Genomic DNA, 18,817 nt, shown 5'->3' with positions numbered 1-18,817 from the left:
ATTCCTCACTCCTCATTTTTCCTCTTCTCGGTGCTCTTCTCTGTAATGCAGCTAGTCTATTTTAAGTGTGTTGTGGAAGATCTGATACATATATAAATAAAAAAGATTTTCACCAAATCAGGCGTAGCATAGAGAAGATTCGCAGGGAATGTTATTCCATGTGATGCCCTGCAGTTTCTCTCACTAGTTGGTGGCAAGTTCAAAACGCAGAAGAGTTCCTCATATAACTCACTGTTAATCTATGACGCTCCTTGTTAAAGGTTGTTGTTGGTGGCAAAAATGTATATAGATTCAAAAAAACTTTGCCCATCATGCTAGAAAAAAACAGCTTCCAATGCTAGTAAATATTAAGGTGCTACTTTTGGCTCAAGAGATCCCTGAGCCTTGGAGTGCTGGGAGCCAGGAAAGCCTAGGCTTGGCATTTGAGAGCCAGGCTTGAGGAATGATACTATCCCTGTTCTAGGTTTGAAGCAAGTTGAACAGGAAGAAGGAGCACATAGGACACCTGATATTAAAATCTCCGAGAAGCACTGTTTCAGCAGGCATAAAATAAAATAGCAGCATTTGTACAGCAATGTATACTAGGATGTTAAGATACAGCTTTTTACTAATAAGTTTAAAATTATGGGTTTTTTCCAGAAAAGTTAAAGCCAAGCTTTTTTTTTCTGTAAAAAAAAAAAAAAAAAAAATTGCAATATTAGTGCTCTTCTTTCTTTCCTTCTGTCTTCCCCCACTTTCTTTTTTTTCTTTCTTTTTTTTTTTTTTAAATGTCAAATAGATTGTCCAAAGGCTGTTGGATGGGAGAAGAATCAAAAGGGAGGCATGGGACCAAGGATGGTGAATCTCAGTGAATGTATGGATCCAAAAAGGTTTGTTCCTTAACCTCTAAATTTCTCTCTCTCTCTCTGTCTCTCTCTATATATATAATTTTTTTTTTTTACTTGAGCTTAAGCCAGAAAAAGTCAAAAGGAGAACCATAAGGACTAACTGTCTCTGTTAGGTAAAACTATATGCTACCACCTACACTGTGGAGTCTTTGAACAGTCCTATTGGAGGTAGGGATTTTTTTAGAGGAGAGCGCACTGCATGCAGAAGAGTTTGCAATTTGTGGCTCTAACTAAAAGTTCAAATGCATTGCATTCAAAACTCAGTGAAATATGGGTTATGGTATTACAGGCCTGTGATTCTTGTTGAATTCTGTAATCTGCTTGTTTAATTTACAGAAAATAAATATGGAGGACAGAATCATAGAACAGTTGAGGTTGGAAGGGACCTCTGGAGATCATCTAGTCCAACCCCCCTGCTCAAGCGGGGTCTTCTAGAGCACATTGCCCAGGATCGTGTCCAGGCGGGTTTTGAATGTCTCCAGCAAAGGAGACTCCACAACCTCTCTGGGCAACCTGCTCCAGTGCTCAGTCACCCTCACAGGAAAGAAGTTTTTCCTCATGTTCAGATGGAAACTTCCTGTGTTTCAGTTTGTGCCCGTTGCCTCTTGTCCTGTCACTGGGCACCACGGAGAAGAGTCTGGCCCCATCCTTTCGACACCCTCCCTTCTGATATTTATACACATTGACCAGATCCCCCCCCAAGCCTCTCTCTTTTGCTAAACAGGCCCAGCGCTCTCAGCCTTTCCTCATGAGAGATGCTCCAGTCCCTTTGTCATCTTCATAGCCCTCTGCTGGACTCTCTCCAGTAGTGTCATGTCTCTCTCGTACTGGAGAGTCCAGAATTAGACACAGTACTCCAGGGGAGGCCTCACCAGGGCTGAGGAGAGGGACAGGATCACTTCCCTCGACCTGCTGGCAACGCTCTGCCTCATGCAGCCCAGGATCCCATTGGCCTTCTTGGCCACAAGGGCACACTGCTGGCTCATTGCTGGCTCACGCTTAACCTGTTGTCCACCAGCACTCCCAGGTCCTTCTCTGCAGAGCTGCTTTCCAGCAGGTCAACCCCCAGCCTGTCCTGGTGCCTGGGGCTATTCCTCCTTAGGTGCAGGACCCTGCACTTGCCTTTGTTGAACTTCAGGAGGTTCCTCTCCGCCCAGCTCTCCAGCCTGTCCAGGTCCCTCTGCATGGCAGCACAGCCTTCTGGTGTGTCAGCCCCTCCCCCCAGTTTAGTATCATCAGCAAACTTGCTGAGGGTGCACTCTGTGCCTTCATCCAGGTCACTGATGAATACATTGAACAAGACTGGACCCAGGACTGACCCCTGGGGGACACCGCTAGCTACAGGATAGCGGTAGTCAGATGGTCATGGTCAGAGGTGTATATACTGATGAAATGTATTTTTTTTCTAGTATTTTCCTGTGCCAGTTACCACCCCAAGGGTACTTTACAGTAATCTGACCTGAGAAGAGTTTTAAGACCCTTGTGTTCTGATGACTAGGAAATCTGACACTAGGCTAAATGTGGCTTTCTCACTGCATTCGCCTTCCTAAACAGCCACAAAGAACTGATTCTTTAGAGGACAGATGTAATAATGTTTAGGACAGAAATAACTGGATGCAGAAAACCAGTCCTTTCCATAAAGGAAACAAAAGTTTATGGACAAGTGGTCTATGTCTTATCACTCAGCTTAACTAGAAAGAAATCTTGACTGAGAAACCATTTGTATTTTTATGTTTGCATCAGATATTTCCTAGCTGTCTTGTTAACTTTTGTTTCGGTGATGATTTTGCTGTTATGTTTTTAAGCATTGCAGTCACAGCTTTTGTAAAAATAGGCAGTGTTTGGCCAGCACATTGGTCAAAGCGAGGAAGTCAAAGTGAATGTCCGAAAGTGCGTGCGTGTGCCCCTGTGTGTATTTATGTAGGATGGCTTTTGGCAAAATAGTTTTTTATGTTTGCATATTTTTCTTTGTATCTAAAAGGCAGAACGATTAGAAGAATTTGTAGTTAGGGTCCTTAAAAACATACTGCGTCACCTCACAAGAGAAAAAGCAGCGGAAAGTAAGTTGTTTCAGATCTGCTGGCCGTGCACTTTTTTAACAGATGGAATTATCCTTGAGTGATTTTGGTTTTTGTTATCTGTATTTGAAGTTGCTTACAATGTATTTATGCTCTAGCTGGCTTGTTATTTTGTTATCCAAGCCGAGATGCCTTCTGCTTTGGAGAACTAGGTACAGGTATCTCTTTGTATATATTTAGCAGTGTTTTATCTAGACATGTTTATAGGAGGAGAAGCTTAAATTTGATCTGTCAGCGTAATCATTTCTATTCTGCATCAATAGTATTCTGATGAGTTCCATCAGGGAACTGGAGTAAGCCTTTCTTTTCTATTAGACCATCCTTCTCTTCAGAATACTTGTCTGTCGATAAAATGTTCTTGTTGCACTTGAATGCTACCATATCCTGGAAAGATAGTAGAACAGTAAATCTCCAACCCAGTGAACTGGAAAGGAGAGTGAAAAAACAAGAAAAAGAATTAAAAAAAAAGAAAGAAAGAAACTGAGGGGAAAAATAAATGTGTCATTATCATCATCAACAGCAGCAGCAGCAAAGGAAAGCTGAAAGGCAGCTGAGACCAAACATGGAAAAAGGGAAAAGTGTCAGGAGAGTGTATGTGTGGCCTTTATCTTAAGGCGAGAAAGCACAGTGAATGGATGCTTTTTTTCCTGCTAAAAAAGTGTACAACAACTTCAGTAGAAATAAAAGCCATGCTGGAAACACGAGAACATTCAGATGTGGTGTTGCTGTTTATTTCATGACACAGGTTAGCAGAGTCATCAGTGGATCTTAATTTGAAATTGATGTGCTGGCGGTTGGTCCCTACTCTGGATCTGGAGAAAATTGTGTCTGCCAAGTGTCTGCTGCTAGGAGCTGGTACTCTGGGTTGTAGCGTTGCAAGGACCTTGATGGTAAGTCCTGAGTTAATCATAAAAATAGTCTGCTGTTTCTGATAAAATCTATATAAGTTTTTTGATCCATGGCATATAAGGGGAAAGTTGTATGCCTTTGTATTAGTCTATAGATGATATATATTGATGTTATAAATTGCAGGGAAAAGGTAAGATCTGTAGCCAGTAGAAATGACTTGAAGCTCTGCCAATAGAATAGTAACTAGTAAGAGAACTTAGCAAAATCGTAGTGTGTATTTAATTTACGTTAAGAAAAGATGGAACTAGAAGTTCTGGAGTGAATTAACAATCTTATAAAATCAAATTCATAGTGAAGCATTTGGAGTAAGTAATTGTACTGATGTTTACTTTCAAGGATGTTTATCATATCTCAATGAATTCGGTAGGATTACAGGGTAGGATTACGCTAAATAACGTATTTGGGCAGACAAATTTATGTGTTGTCTCAATTCAGTGCAAATATAAGGTTATTGCTGTGAATAGATTCAAAGACTTTTTTTAGCTTGATCTTTCCTCTTCTTGAGCTTCTGGCATTAGAGACTGAAAAGTGTATGGCTAAGGCCATTGTCTTTATCATTACTTAAATTATTTTCTTGCTTAGGGTTGGGGAGTCAGGAAGATTACATTTGTGGACAATGCAAAGATCTCCTACTCCAACCCTGTACGACAGCCACTGTATGAGTTTGAAGACTGTCTCAGTGGTGGGAAGCCTAAGGCGCTTGCAGCAGCAGACAGGCTGCAGAAAATCTTCCCAGGAGTGGTAAGATCAGTATTTAAAATGTGTTGATGGGTTTTTTTTTTCCTTTGTTTTTTTTTTTTTGTTGGGGGGGGGAACAGAGTACAGCTGGATTTAAATGATCATACCAAGTTCTATTATTATTTAAGCATTACTATGAGCAGATGGTGGCAGGGGGGTGGAATGCTGCAAATGGGTGTTACACCTTGGTAACTAACCATTTTTCACAGATAGGGAGTACTTGAAGTAAATTTTCTTGGGGCAATAAAGATACCTAATAACAAAACATAGTTAAGGATTATCTGAGCCTTCTTGTGGCTCATTGATGGTAAAGTAAAATTCTTCTCCTAGTCTAGTCTATGACTAATGAACTTTCATTAACAGCTGCTTTTATTTTCCCCTCTGCTATTAATTTAAGAGCGGGGAGAATTTAAAAACATGTTAGTTGCCTAATTGGAGCAGAAGGGCTTGAAGGCAGGAATGAATAGATTCTTGAGATTTTCTATTACGTTTTACCCCTGAAACTTGCAATTTTATTTAAGTTAATTTTCAACATAAAAGAGGCAAATACTGAATCTTCATGTGGTTATAGTGCTTTTGGAATGAAGTGACCTAATGTTCTCAAGGTCACTGTACCATTGTGCTTCATGAATGATCAGTAGTGTAGTACCAGTAAGAGAAATAGTTTTTGAACTTGTAAAGTCAGAGGAACTAACTTCCAGATTTATCCTTTTTTTTATGTTACCCAGAATAACCTAAGAACAGTAAGTATTGATTATAAATGTATTCTGCATTTTGCAGAGTATTAAGATGTCTGAGGACTTTTTAATCTGTTCCTGTTTAAGAATTAGGCAATAGCTGAAAGGGAACAAAAAACAAGGATGAAATCGTGTTATTTGTTTTAGTAGCTTTATGATGAAAGGCCTGCCAATAGCAGTCTCTATCCCCCTTCACTCCAGGGGTGTGTATCTTATGCAAATTATTTAGTACCCAGGTTCAAACACTCCTAATTTTCAATGCTTAAAAAAATAGATTTAAAAAAAACCTTGGCAACATGGCTAATAAATATTTGTTGATCTCTTAATTTCGTCCTTCATTTGAGGGAAGAAGTGATATGGCTTATAATTTCAGAAAAGACACACTCTCAGCTTGCTCTGTCATGAACAAAATTCTTTTATGCTTGTTGGGTATGTGATAGAAGTCACTCAAATGTTTTTAGCTTTTGCTTTGGATTTGAGACCATCTTAGAATTGGCAGCTATAGTTACGAGAGCTCAGAGGACAAGCAGTATCTTAACCCACTTAGTTTAGGAACAAAATGAGTTAAGTACACTTACTGTTCAATGCTGTATTTTATGCCTCCAATTATATTACTAGTCATAATAATTTTTATTGACAGATATGAACAGCATAACATAAATCTGTGGTGTTGCTAGTGATCAGTGAACGAGCCTTAGAGAAAGTCCTTTCAGACATTTTTAGACTTTTTTTTTGTTTGACCTAAGGACTGTTCCATGTTCTTGTTCTGCTTTTATCTGTATTCATCCTATTATTGTCGTTACTTATGAAATTCAGTACTGGTATTCAGCAGTAATTCAGTGAACATTTGAATATCAAACAGTGATCCCAGTATGGAAAAAGGGTGAAAGTTTCAGAGCCTTTGAGTAAATTGGAAAGAGATTCGTTGAAAGTTCCTAGAGTTGTTTTAACCTTACTGCCCTGTATTATTATTGTTGCTTGGTGCTATGCATTTAATAACAGAAACATTAGATGGTAAAACATGTACAGAAAAGATTGCATCTGCACAGTATTGCATAGAACACCAGCATGAGGCATTCAACTAGCATTGAAATAAAGTATGATTTTTCTCTTTTTTAAAATTGAGACAATGGGAGCAGGAATATTAGGAAAGAATGAATACTTTAGTTAAATAAAAGCTGTATGTGAAATACTGAATAATATTACCGAACGCATGGTTATGTGTGTTTTTCTTGGAAATAAAGAAATAAACCCCAAAAACTTGTGAGCTGCTTTGTTAGAAACAACCAAGGAAGCAAAAGACCTGACTGTACTAAGAATCTTTACATTTTGATGAGACTTTACCAAAAAAAAAAAAAAAAAGAACACTACTTCCAGTAATAAAAGGGAAGCAATAACATAAAACTCTAGTGAGCCTTTGTCAAGAAACTGTTAGTATGTTTGGTATAGGTAGGAAAAAAAAAAAAAACATAATGTTCAGTAACAGCATACACAATGTTCAGCCCATACTGTATGTATAGGAATTTTTTCTCTTCCATACCTCAAACGTTTTGCATCTATCACTGCTTTCTCAATTTATTGTCTCTGTCAATATTATACATTCTCTATTGTTTCTTCATGCCATGAGTCGTATCTGATCAGCTTCCACATGACTCAAACCTAGCTTTATAGCTTTGTGGCACAAATGAGGAGATACTGTTGCATAGATCCTGCATAGCCCTCTGATGGAATGGTTCTAATATATTTTTTCACTCAAAACCATATCACCAGTAGAATTTGTGGAGAAGAGGTATCATGTTTTACCATCAGTAAATATATAGAGAGCTAACATGGTACCATTAAGATTTAACAGGGCTTTGTTTGAATAAAATCTCCTTTATTCAAACAATTAACATCATGCTGACAGCACGTGAGAGTGGTGAGGTTTAAGCAGCAGGCTGGGTACATGCACTAACAATAGGTCTTTAATTAGCCTGCCTAGTCTTGGTGCTTTGAGACAGTTTGGACAGTGAATCTACTGTTATCTGGAGATGTTTATAACTTGGCTGATTTTGCGAGACTTCTTAAAATAGAGCTGCATCTGTTACTGCAAACTGCACTGTTGCTTGTTACCAAAATCCATATTCATCAGTATAAATGTCTCTGAATGAAAAGATTAGTTGTCCTGGATTTTGTGTCCGCTCATTTATCTTGTACTGAAGGAATAGCCAAAGCTGTCTTTTGCCGTTTGGAAATCCGGACGGTCCTTTAAAGTCCTTGGGAAGCCAAGCAGTAAAACCGGGTTCTGAAGACATTTCTGAAACTTTGGTTTTACAGTTCTGTGTAATTCATTTGCAGTCTAATTTTACTTTGTCATTCATGGTGGGTAATATTTTGTACGCAAAGTTCCTAATAATTTTAATAAGCCTTTTTATCTTTCTCTCCTGATTGGCCTTGAAATGCTTGACTGCTGTGTGTAAATTTGTTTTCGTGTTTTTAATTTTACGTCCTTTCTAACTGGAAAGGAAGAATAACAACTTTATCATTGCAAATGAAACAAGAAAGAATGCTTTGGCAAAGAGCTGTGACCTGCTTCATTCAGCTTCTAAGATTATCATTAACTGTAGCTTAGAGTTCTATAATAAAACAGAAGGGAGTACTCAGTAATAACAGAATTTACAGATTTGCAACCTTTTATTACAAGTGGGTAATGCACTGAATTATTCATATAGCTGTTGAATCTGCAGCTATTGACTGTTACTGACCGCAATATATAGCTTTTTTGTAATCCTTTCCCTAATTATTCAGGCATGAAACTCTGATACGTACAATATTCATCACCCTTTCTACCATGTCGGATGGAGGGCCACTTTATGTGGGTATTTTCAGTAGATCAGTTTAATGATGGTAGCATCTCATTTCTTTTAACTTCTGAGCTTGTGGCACGTTCCTGTTCAGGTTTAATATATGAGCACAGACCTCTTTTAAGTGGTCTGAGCCAAGGTTTAACAAAAAATGCAGAAAGTTCATAGAAATGTTAGTAAAAATGTGAGAGAAGGTTATGGCTACACCACAAATTGCAGTAATTTGACATATATTTGCTTTAAAAAAAACAAAAATAAAACCACTGGAGCCTCAAGCCCCTCTTTGGTCAGCTATCAACAAATGTATAGGAGATTGAATTATTTCTTATGATATTGCATGCATCACTGTACAATTCCATTTTTTGTAAAGGATGATTCAGTTTTTCGGTAAGTACATAATTCTAAAACTATATGGGCTGATAACTAAGTATTTTTTTTTTATTCTGAACGGTTTGGAGGTATTTTAAATCCTTTGTTAGTTGGAAGGGTTTAATGTTATAACCTAATATGTTTTGTGAGCAATCTAGCGGAATTGTTTTTGTCATGTAGATACTGCACAAGATTTTGGAGTTCTGTGGAATGGGCAAGTTGCGTCTTTGGGGGTATATACACAATTACTCCTTCTCTAGAATAATACACATGTGCTGTCATCAGGTGCTGTTTTTTCCAGTGTTCTGCTACAGAAGTGGACCTCAACTGCTCATACTAGTGACTGCAGTCTTTTAAAGGGACAGTTATTCAAATTAGTTGAATTATTGAAGCTGCTACAATAATTATTGTATTGATTACTGTACTTCTACATCTATCGCGTTAGTCACTTGAGAGGTCTTTTTGTGACTTCCAGGAAAATTTTTGTGTTTTACAAACCTTGTTAGCACGCTTCCATGCAGCTGGTGTTCAAGTGTTGTTCACTAGTTTGTTTTGTTTTTAAACAACAAATCAACCTCCTAACTGCCAACAGCGTCATTTATACTTACCTAACAAATCGGCACTTGTCTGCAGTACAGACAAACTGTTAACAGCATACGAAATCACCTTGAAGTCTATGTTTTTTTCCCTATAAAATAACATTAAAAAGTATATCCTTTGGTGCAATTGATTTATGTTATCCAAATTCATTCTCCCAAGCTGCCGTATGTGTTGGTGGTTTGGCTGGTGTTTTTCCCTCCCCCCCCCCCCCCCCGCCCCGGGGTCTTTATGATATTATATAGTGTATATTTGGCTTATCTGGATTTATGAGTTATGCGTGCAACTGGTCTATACAAAACTCCTTCCACCGACCTTCCCTGCATCTCCTTCTGTGTAATTTTGTTTGGTTCATCCAGCTTTTATAATTTAGCTTTAAATTGTAAGTTACTTGCAGCATAGTGACAAGCAAGGAGACTTTGACCAGGCTTATGCTTTTATAACGTATATGAAGGATCCGTTGTTCTCTGATAGCAGATGGCTGACAGATTGTGTTAGCATATTTCCAAAGGAGTGAGTTAATTGTTTGCATTGTATATGCTTATTTGGCTCTTTAACCATTTTCTCCTCAATATGTCTTGCCCAAATATGGAACTGGGAGAGACATATGTTTCTGCAATAGGAACAAGCTCTTTCAGCATCTGTGCGGTGGAAGCTGCAGACATCCCAAGGGCTGGAGTCACAAATCTCAGAAGTGAATTTCTTTTCTGTATCAAGTTTGCATATGGCTGGTCAAATTATACAAAAATCACTCAAGACTATTGTTCTTCTCATAAAGAAATTAAAACAAAGGAGAGAACATATGATATACTTTGCATGCATCTTACTGTAATTGGGTCAATATTCAGGCTCAGAAGTATAAACTGACGGAGATTATACATCCCCTTAACGTTGTGTGTGAAGTGACCTTAAAGATAATCCAAGATAAAGGTTTTACATGAGCACAGCATGATCATACTCATGCGTAAGATCCGCTTACTTGCTTTTGCAGTGATGTTTGTTACTTCTGGGACTAGAAGAGATCTAGCTATCTTCTCATAGTGATTTGCCAGAGTCAATAAACCTTTCTCAGACGCAGGGCTTGTTAGCTCAGGCACAGAGCCATATGAACATGGTTGGTCTGCTCTCATGACCCAAACTAGTACGTTTGCATCAAACTGCTCTGGTCTGGATAAATATAGCAACGGAGACTGCCACTCGCTCAAAAACTTTTGCGCTCTGCTTTAGTGCACAGCATTGACACAGAGATGAAAAAGATAAAGTTGCCATTCTGCCAAACAGTAATTGAATTTGTACTCAACAATTTGCATTGCATTGCATAATAATTCCCTTAAATCACAAGTTCGTCTTTTTAATGTGTTATTGTTTCCTGTCAATCTCCATCCAGAATTCAGAAGGATATAACATGAGCATCCCTATGCCAGGCCACCCAGTGAATTTTTCTGAAGTAACAATGGCACAGGCTCAGAAGGATGTGGCTAAACTTGAACAGCTTATTGATGCGCATGATGTTATTTTCCTACTAATGGACACTAGAGAGAGTCGATGGCTTCCTGCTGTCATTGCAGCCAGCAAGAGGAAGGTATTGTACGCATGCCTTGCTTATATCTTTGTCATTGTATTTTAGCTCTGGCATACTAACCAGCTCTGTGTACCTTTGGGGAAAAAAAAATATATCTTTATGGGAAATTGAAATGTCTGACCAATTCATTGTGCTTGTGCAGAAATTTTGTTTTCTTGTAGCCTCAAAGATTCTATATAAGCCAAAAAGAGAATTTTGAAGAGGAAATAGAAGTGTGATTCATAGAATGTTATGGGTTGGAAGGGACCTCTGGAGATCAACTAGTCCAAACCCTGTGTTCAAAACAAGACCAACTCAGAACGTGTTCCTCAGGGCCTTGTCTAGTTGGATTTTTGAGTAATTCCAAGGGTTAGTAGTATTAAAAGAAGTAATTTCACAGTAAGAGAATCATATTAAGGAGGAGTAGAGATATTACAATAATGATTGACTGATACGGGATATGAATTTTAGAAACTTGTTTCAAACCACGTTTTCAAAATAGATCTCAAATGCTAAAAGCACGGAAGTGGATTGTGATCTTCGGGCGTTAGTACTTTTTTTGGTCAAAAGTTACCTCTGGGTTTTTCTCACTGCTTTACTGGAAACCATACTGTTCTGTTGACCCAGTGTATCCATACTCATTTCCGGTAGTGTTGAACGCTTCATGGATTTTTGTGACATAAAAGTGAAATCCTCCTGTTACAGGTAAAGAGAGATCAAAGGAGAGGGCTGCAGTAAATGGAATTAGAAATTCTGAATTATTTGTGTTTCTTATAGCGTGAATAAAATTTAGTGCCTAAACTTTCTAGATTATGCTCTTTATCTGAGATCAAGGAGACTGTATGCACAAATGTTTGTGTAGTCAAAATGTTTTTTGTAGTCAAGTTTACATGATCCAAATTGATAAATAAAACATAAGCTTAACAAAATTTTCCCAGGAAAGTCAGAAAAACATATGGGGAGAAGACTTACAGCAATTTTTAGCCTTTTCTGCAAATTGTGTATCTTACGGAGAGTGGTGTTTCCCAAATACCTCCTTGTTTAGGATCAGATCAGATATGGGTTATGGAGCCTTTACTTTTGTGAGAATGTTGTTCTTGAGCTTGGTGTGACATCCAAAATTTCCTGTGAAAGAATGTTCTAAATCACAGAGTATTCTGAAAGCAGCATCTTTCTCCAAACTAATATAGTGTTGCAAATAGGGTTTTCCACAAGAATCCAACCAAATTATCCTCATACCTCTTTCCCTAGTTACTGTGTTGTAAACTTTGGTAAAGTTGTCTCCAGCAATCTTGATGTTTCTTAATTCTTTTAGGAACTTCACATTGTCATGTTTGCACAGTTAAAATTATACAAAATCAGGAAATGCATATGTTGAGCTTTTAACACATCAGCTTAACCACAGTGTACATCTTGTATATTTTGTGGCATAAACAAAATGTCTGTAGCAATTCATTAAGTTGTGAACTCAACACAACAGAGGAAAAGAAAGTAGTGTGTGTGACACAGCTGAGTCAGGGTTGTTGTTGGATTTTTAACTTTTGTACATCCTGAGTTCTGCAATATTTCAGCTATGACACCTTTAACTTTAATTTTCTAGTTGTTGTTAGTTGTCTGGTTTCTCTTGTTCATTTTTATACACGTTTCCAAAAAACCTGGACAGTAAGAAGAAGAGAGAATCCAGATTTCTTTGTGATGTTTCCAGCTATTTTTATCTTATAGATTCCAAGTATATTCCCCTTTCTCCTGAAGTTTACTTTGATGTAAACTTAACTAATTTTCCTCTCCACCCGCTTTGTGAGCAAGTTACTTTGAAGTCTGGCAGTTGTCTCTTAAGACCTAGCTTAAAGGGAAAAAAAATAATCCATTTTTCTGTATGTTTAAAAAATAAAACAAAAAACCCCAGCAATACCAGTACTTTAATAATTAGACTTCTGCTTTTCATTTTTGTTTTACAAAAGCTAAGTATATATTTCATTCTATTGTAACTGAAACTGCTCGTGGCATTTTATATGCCAACTTGAAATGGTATTCTATTTCCTGATGGAAATAAAGCATAAAAGAAGCATCCACTAAATTTAGTTAGTGGATACTGATTAATTAGAATTAGTAAAACTAATTAATTTTGATATAGATTTCTGATCATAAGCAGTAGGCTTGTGTGCCTGAATTGACTTTGGCAGTTCCAGTGAGCTTCCTTTTGCCAGTGAACCTCTGTCCGTATATACGGATTCACGTTGATTGTTGAATTTTTTTCAGTCCTTTCATGCACAGGTTCTAGTTATGGTGTGGGCATGGTGGATACATGTTTGGGGCCTTAGTTTCTGGAGCCACATAATATCAGAATCTGACAGTTTACATTTAGATTTGTGTTGTTTGTCTTCAGATATGCAAAGAAGATGACTTACATAGCATTTGAAACATTTTGGTACTCAGAGCTTCAGTGTACAGAACTTGCAGTGCACTTGAAAATTAATTGTGTTGGAACCAAAATAAGTTTCAATACTAGTAATTGTACCTATACTGGGCCTAATCTAGTGTAATCACACTATACTTCAGTGTGATATTAAGTGTTTGTGAAGCTACAATTTATCTTCACATGTAAACTAGCACAACACATTTAAGGAATTCCTGTTTCTCTTCTGGGATTTTTTTGCATGCAAGAGTGTATAGGCTTGTGTAACAATAAGAGGAAGTTGTTCATTTGTATCAAATTTTCCAGAAAGACACAGAAAAAGCTGTTTTTGTGGATTTCTGAGACAAAGGGTTTTTGTGTTTGTTTTTAATGCAAGACTAGCATTCTGCACCTATCAGAAAATTTGTTGTTTATGGCCAGGATGATAGATGTGCAATTAGTAGATCGTTCATTCATCTGCTGAATGTGTTTCTGGCAAATATTTTTAGTGTGGCTTATTAAATACATAAAAGCTGATTGTGGTTCTCATTTTTTTTGTTGGAAATAAAATTTAAGTTTGCAGTGAATAAAACTTGGAGGCCTTTTTTCCCCCCCTCCCCTTTTGGCTCCCTTTGAGTATGTTGTTCTGTCCTTATTTTTCATAGTTGGTCATCAATGCTGCATTGGGTTTCGACACATTTGTTGTTATGAGACATGGACTAAAGAAACCAAAACAGCAAGGATCTGGTGATTCATATTTCAACAATGCCTCTGGTTCTTCTGATCTTCTGGGATCATCACTTTTTTCTAATATCCCTGGCTATAAACTGGGTTGCTACTTCTGCAATGATGTTGTGGCACCAGGGGATGTGAGTAGAACGTTATGCAAATAGTGAATATATCTCTCTCTCTTGCGGTGACTTGAATTTTTATTGCCTTTAAACGATATTTCATTAATTAATTCCTTTTATGTTGGAGGTATATGGCATTAAGAAATAGCTCATCTTTTATTAGGAATATCAAAGAAATTAACTGACTTGAACATAATTAGAGAGATTTTGTATAGTATGGCAACTAGTTACTTTGGAGTTACTTTTTTTCTTTTCTTTAGAATTGTCTTTGAATTGAATCTTTTTTAGTCTACCAGGGATCGGACATTGGATCAGCAGTGTACAGTCAGTCGTCCTGGATTAGCCATGATAGCTGGAGCTCTTGCCGTGGAATTAATGGTTTCTGTTTTGCAGCATCCAGAAGGGTGAGTCATTTTTGAGACAAGGAGTGGCGTTCAGAGGATGGTTTCCAAGAAAAAAGAACGTTTTTATGTAATCTTTTGGGAGAAGCCACAGGAAGTGCACGTTAAATATGACAAATGTGAGGTTTAATGTTGCGTTCCTGTAATGTATGGATCATTCCTATTACATTACTGTAATTTAGCAGTGTCTAAGGGGTAACTGAATGATCAAATCTTACCCCTTGGAGAGTGGCAGTTTTCCCTCTTTCTGAGCTTAAAATAGGAAGTACTGAAAATGTTTCAAAAGAAAGTTTCCTGTCAATGGATCTTGGCATTCCTTTGTTCAAGAGAGTGTTGGTGTGTAATGAGGAGCTATCCTAAGTACTTTTGTCACATGAAGGACTTCAGGATAAGACGCATATTGCAAAATCTTAGTTTATAAAGTTAGTGGGCCTGATACAGAAATTATTCTGTGAAATTCTCTAACCTGCAATTTAGGCTTGTTTTCTGGCTTTAAAATCTGTGAAAGAAAACATTATGATTTAGACATGAGTAGGTTGCAAGTCTCTGAGATTTTAATTCTGAAAGAGGATTCTTGTATTCCCATGCTGAATCTTAGTAACTATGAAACAGACTTTCCAGATAGGTTCCTTTCCAAATTCTAAACTCTAAACTGTAATGAAATGTCTTGAAGCTTACTGGAAATTTTGACCGTTTACAATGTTGTCCTGTTCTAATTTTCCTTGGATTTTTGGCAGTGGTTATGCTGTGGCCAGCAGTAGTGATGATAGAATGAATGAACCACCTACTTCTCTTGGACTTGTTCCTCATCAGGTAAGTAATCTGAGAGTAAATGCTTTTATTTATTCACTGAGCTGCTGGGGCTAATATAAGGTAAACATCACAGACTTTGCATACTTAACAAAATCATACTTCATGCTGATACCGTTCCCCCAAGGACTGACTCTCCGTGTTTGTAAAAAGGACGTTTACACAGACCAAGGTAGTGGTGTTTTTGGCAATGTTTTCTGTCCCAACACTGCCTACTTTCCAGGAATTTATTTGAAGAGAGGGAGCTGCTAGCAGGCAGCATATAAATAAAGCAACTTCTCACTTTTCTTTCCTTGTGAGGAGGCAGCATTCAGGTAGCCTGTATCAGAGCTGTGAATATAAGTGTCTGAAAGTTATTCGCTTTCTGGATCCTTTCTGAGGTGAAAACAAATTCAAAACCGGTCAAACCACAACTATCATAGTTCCCCAAAATATTCATGTGTTTCTTATGCAATAGAGCAATCTTTATTGTCTTCTATTCAACACAAACTTCAGTTAAAAATACGTGTTTAGGATACAGTTTTTCGGGTTGCTGAATTTCCTGGAATTGTTCCTGTTTGATCACACAGAACACTTCTGCCCTGTTAACTACTTGCCTTGCCAGATGAATCAATTAATATAGAGACTACATTTTAAATTCACAGGATGCTGTCACTACAGTCATAGGAAACAGGCATGCTTTCTTTCTTATCTGACTTTGGGTTTCCTTCTTGGAAGAAGGAGTTTGAATGAAGAGTGTTTACCTTGTACACTAAATCAGGGATAAGGTAGCACTAAGCTATGGCACAGCATGGAAGACGGCGTGAAAGTGAAAGGAAGAGAAGGATATAAATTTGTGAGAGTTTTTACATACTTGGCCATTTTAGGCAGAGGACCAAGAGAACTCTTTGTCATAACTATTTTGCAATAGTAAATTATGGCTGAGAAGTGAATATGTGGAAAGTATAAGTGGTGAGCATAACAGAAGTTCAATATAAGCGTGTGTTTATACCGTTGGAATTTGACTTCCTTCATGCCAGCTCGTGTCCGTTCTGTTCAGTTTTACTGTTCTTCCAAGGCTGTTGATTTGGCAGGTTTTGCCAACTCTTTTTCAAAGTACGGACTTACTCAGGTGCATTGTCTACTGTTTTTCTTGTTCATTCTTTTATGAGCTAATTGTCTGATATCTTTATTTCTAAATAGCTCTGTTTACGTAGTGCTGCACTTGAAATAGCTTGTAAAGCATGTAGAAATCCTGCTTGTTGAAAGGTAAGCAGGCACTTATGTACAGCTCTAATTGCACATGGTGATGCACAGAATACTGAGGGGCGTGTACAGTGCCTTCTAATCCAAAGTTTACAAAGAAAATAAGCCCAAAATAAAACATAAAGCCAGAATTTAAGACAGTACATGAAGGCAGATAAAAGCAGCGTTTACCCAGATGGCTTACAAACTAACTAGGGCTTGAATAGGAATTGTGAAGGGATAGCAAGCTGGCCAGAGATTTGAGGTGGATCTTCCTAACCTTTTTCCTCATAATGTTTTTCCCAAGAAGGCGTTTCCCAAGTGTTATACAGTCTCAGTCTTTGTCGTAAACAGACTGAACATACTACCTGGGAATGTCTTGGAGTTCCCCGTATAACAGACCTACAAAAGGATTACCAAATAGTGATGAAAGATTCTACTTACATTTGCTGTCTCTCAAAGTATTTCGGACACATCTATAATGTAAATGGATTCTGAGTAGTGTATTAGTATGGATTGTGTTTTCATGATTTTGATGTCCACATTTGGTAGAACTATTATTTCAGTCTTGTGTTTAGTTCTTTTCAATTTTTACCAAACTTTGAAAGCAACTGGACTTTTTTAGTTGTCTTTGCCTCCATATTTATTTATGTTTTATCCTCTTCTGTGCTATGATGAATATGCACTTTTTGATATTTCATCTCAAAACCAATATCATAAAACTGCAGAATTGTGACAGACAGTAAAGAAGGGATGAAGTGGCTCCTATGTGACAAGCCAAATTTAATCTCTATTCAATAGCCTTGAATTTTTCCATTGGGTAGAGAGATGGGTAAGACGAATAAATGACTAAGATTCTTCAGTCTTATGTCTTAAAACATACCCCAGTGATTTGGAGTATATGGTCGAATTTAAAAAAAAATCTGACATTGATTCCATCAAAGCTTTTATGCTCAGTCCTTGTTCCATGTAAAAGCATACAGTTAAGCGGTACATTATGTATTTTTATATGTGTCTGTGTATGTATGCATGTGTGTGTATACACACATGAGATAATTGAGTCTTTTGACTATTTGTGTTTGTGTGTGTGTGTGTTTGTGGTTTTTTTTTTTTTTTTTTTAAACAGAAGAGGCTGTTTGTAAATGTGGAATCAGAAAGACCTAATTTCTTTGTTTTCTTTTCTTTTCCTGGTGCTGGATTTTGTTTGAGAATAGCTGTGTTTTTGCATTTTACTCTTGTGTATGGCTTGGTACTTCTGCTAAAATACAATAACATTAATACTATTTGAATTGCTCTTGGCTTCCAAGATTTATGCCATTTGCATTGCATTAGATGTGTGGCGTGCATGTTGAAAGTGTTCTCCATGATAGACTTCAATCTTAGCTTAGTCATTATGTTTTGTGTTGCATTACTACTTAAGTTCTGTTCTTAGTGAGGTCTCTTTATTGTGGTAAGCCCTGTAAAGCACAGACTAAAAAAGATGGATCAGTACTTCAAAGAGTTCATAGTCTAAATAATCAAACCCTGCTCCAAAGTGTTTGCAGAACTATCCCTCTTAAAAGAAACAGTGGTCTAAGAGTTTAAAATTTTGCATCAGCAGTATATTAACAATGTAGTTTAGGGATCCACAGCAGTTGCATTTTCAGGTTATTTGTAAATAGAAGTGGGAAACAAAAAATGTGCTTAACTGATTATACCATCACTTTTTATTTTAACTTAATTTGGCAATCAAAAAACTTAAACTCCAGGTGGTGCTGTGCCTCCATTTATGTTTAAACAGTGCTGCATTTGTATGGTTTTGCTATTATTTGTATACAGAAAAACAGCACTCTCTTGCTTATAAGTTTAGTACAAAATAACAGCTGTAAATTTAGTACAGCCACTGCATTTAGAACAGTATTTCCTTAGTTATAGCTTTAAATTTTTTTTTTTTTTTTTTTTTTACTGAATGTATGTTGTGCGGTTCATCTGGAATTGTGGAAATAAGGTTTTTGTAATTATAAAACAGTATTGTAATTTTTTTCCCTTCCTAGATACGTGGTTTTTTATCAAGATTTGATAATGTTCTTCCAGTCAGCCTGGCATTTGATAAGTGCACAGCCTGCTCTCCCAAAGTAAGTCCATGTTTGTTTGTAATTTATTTTTATGTACAGAATATGTCTTGCTGTAGGTCAGTCTTGGGGTTGCCAAGCACTGATTTGTATTTGATGTTTTCTCTCATTTCTCTCATTTCCTACCTATATATGATTCAGTCCTATGTTCTTACTTCAGCTAAACTTTTTTTTCATGCCTTTCTTAGCTAGCTGTTTTCTGAATTTCTGTAGTGCAATGTATGTGCATGCTATCTCCGCATAACATTTTGCTCACAGCTGAAGAAACCAAACAGAGATTAGGGACAACACATTACTGAAAACTTT

General features: G+C 37.2%; 1 protein-coding gene across 11 annotated transcripts in view; it reads left to right on the top strand.

Moving 5' to 3' along the window:
• Positions 1 to 18,817, top strand: part of ATG7 (autophagy related 7) — a 112,070-nt gene that overhangs the window by 16,238 nt on the left and 77,015 nt on the right. For all 11 annotated transcript variants that reach the window (XR_011144026.1, XR_011144029.1, XR_011144027.1 and 8 more), the window contains 8 exons: positions 779 to 869; positions 3,711 to 3,855; positions 4,457 to 4,615; positions 10,546 to 10,740; positions 13,780 to 13,983; positions 14,254 to 14,369; positions 15,104 to 15,179; positions 18,434 to 18,514. Coding sequence is in view for 6 of the 11 variants with exons in the window: in XM_068960327.1 (XP_068816428.1) it covers positions 779 to 869; positions 3,711 to 3,855; positions 4,457 to 4,615; positions 10,546 to 10,740; positions 13,780 to 13,983; positions 14,254 to 14,369; positions 15,104 to 15,179; positions 18,434 to 18,514 (1,067 nt within the window). In the remaining 5 variants the exon portion in view is untranslated. The remainder of the gene's footprint in view (positions 1 to 778; positions 870 to 3,710; positions 3,856 to 4,456; positions 4,616 to 10,545; positions 10,741 to 13,779; positions 13,984 to 14,253; positions 14,370 to 15,103; positions 15,180 to 18,433; positions 18,515 to 18,817) is intronic.

The sequence above is a fragment of the Struthio camelus genome, chromosome 14 (genome assembly GCF_040807025.1).
Source record: "Struthio camelus isolate bStrCam1 chromosome 14, bStrCam1.hap1, whole genome shotgun sequence".
Lineage (NCBI taxonomy): Eukaryota > Metazoa > Chordata > Aves > Struthioniformes > Struthionidae > Struthio > Struthio camelus.
Note: the sequence above shows the minus strand (reverse complement) of the source record. Positions and strands in the feature narration are given on the sequence as shown.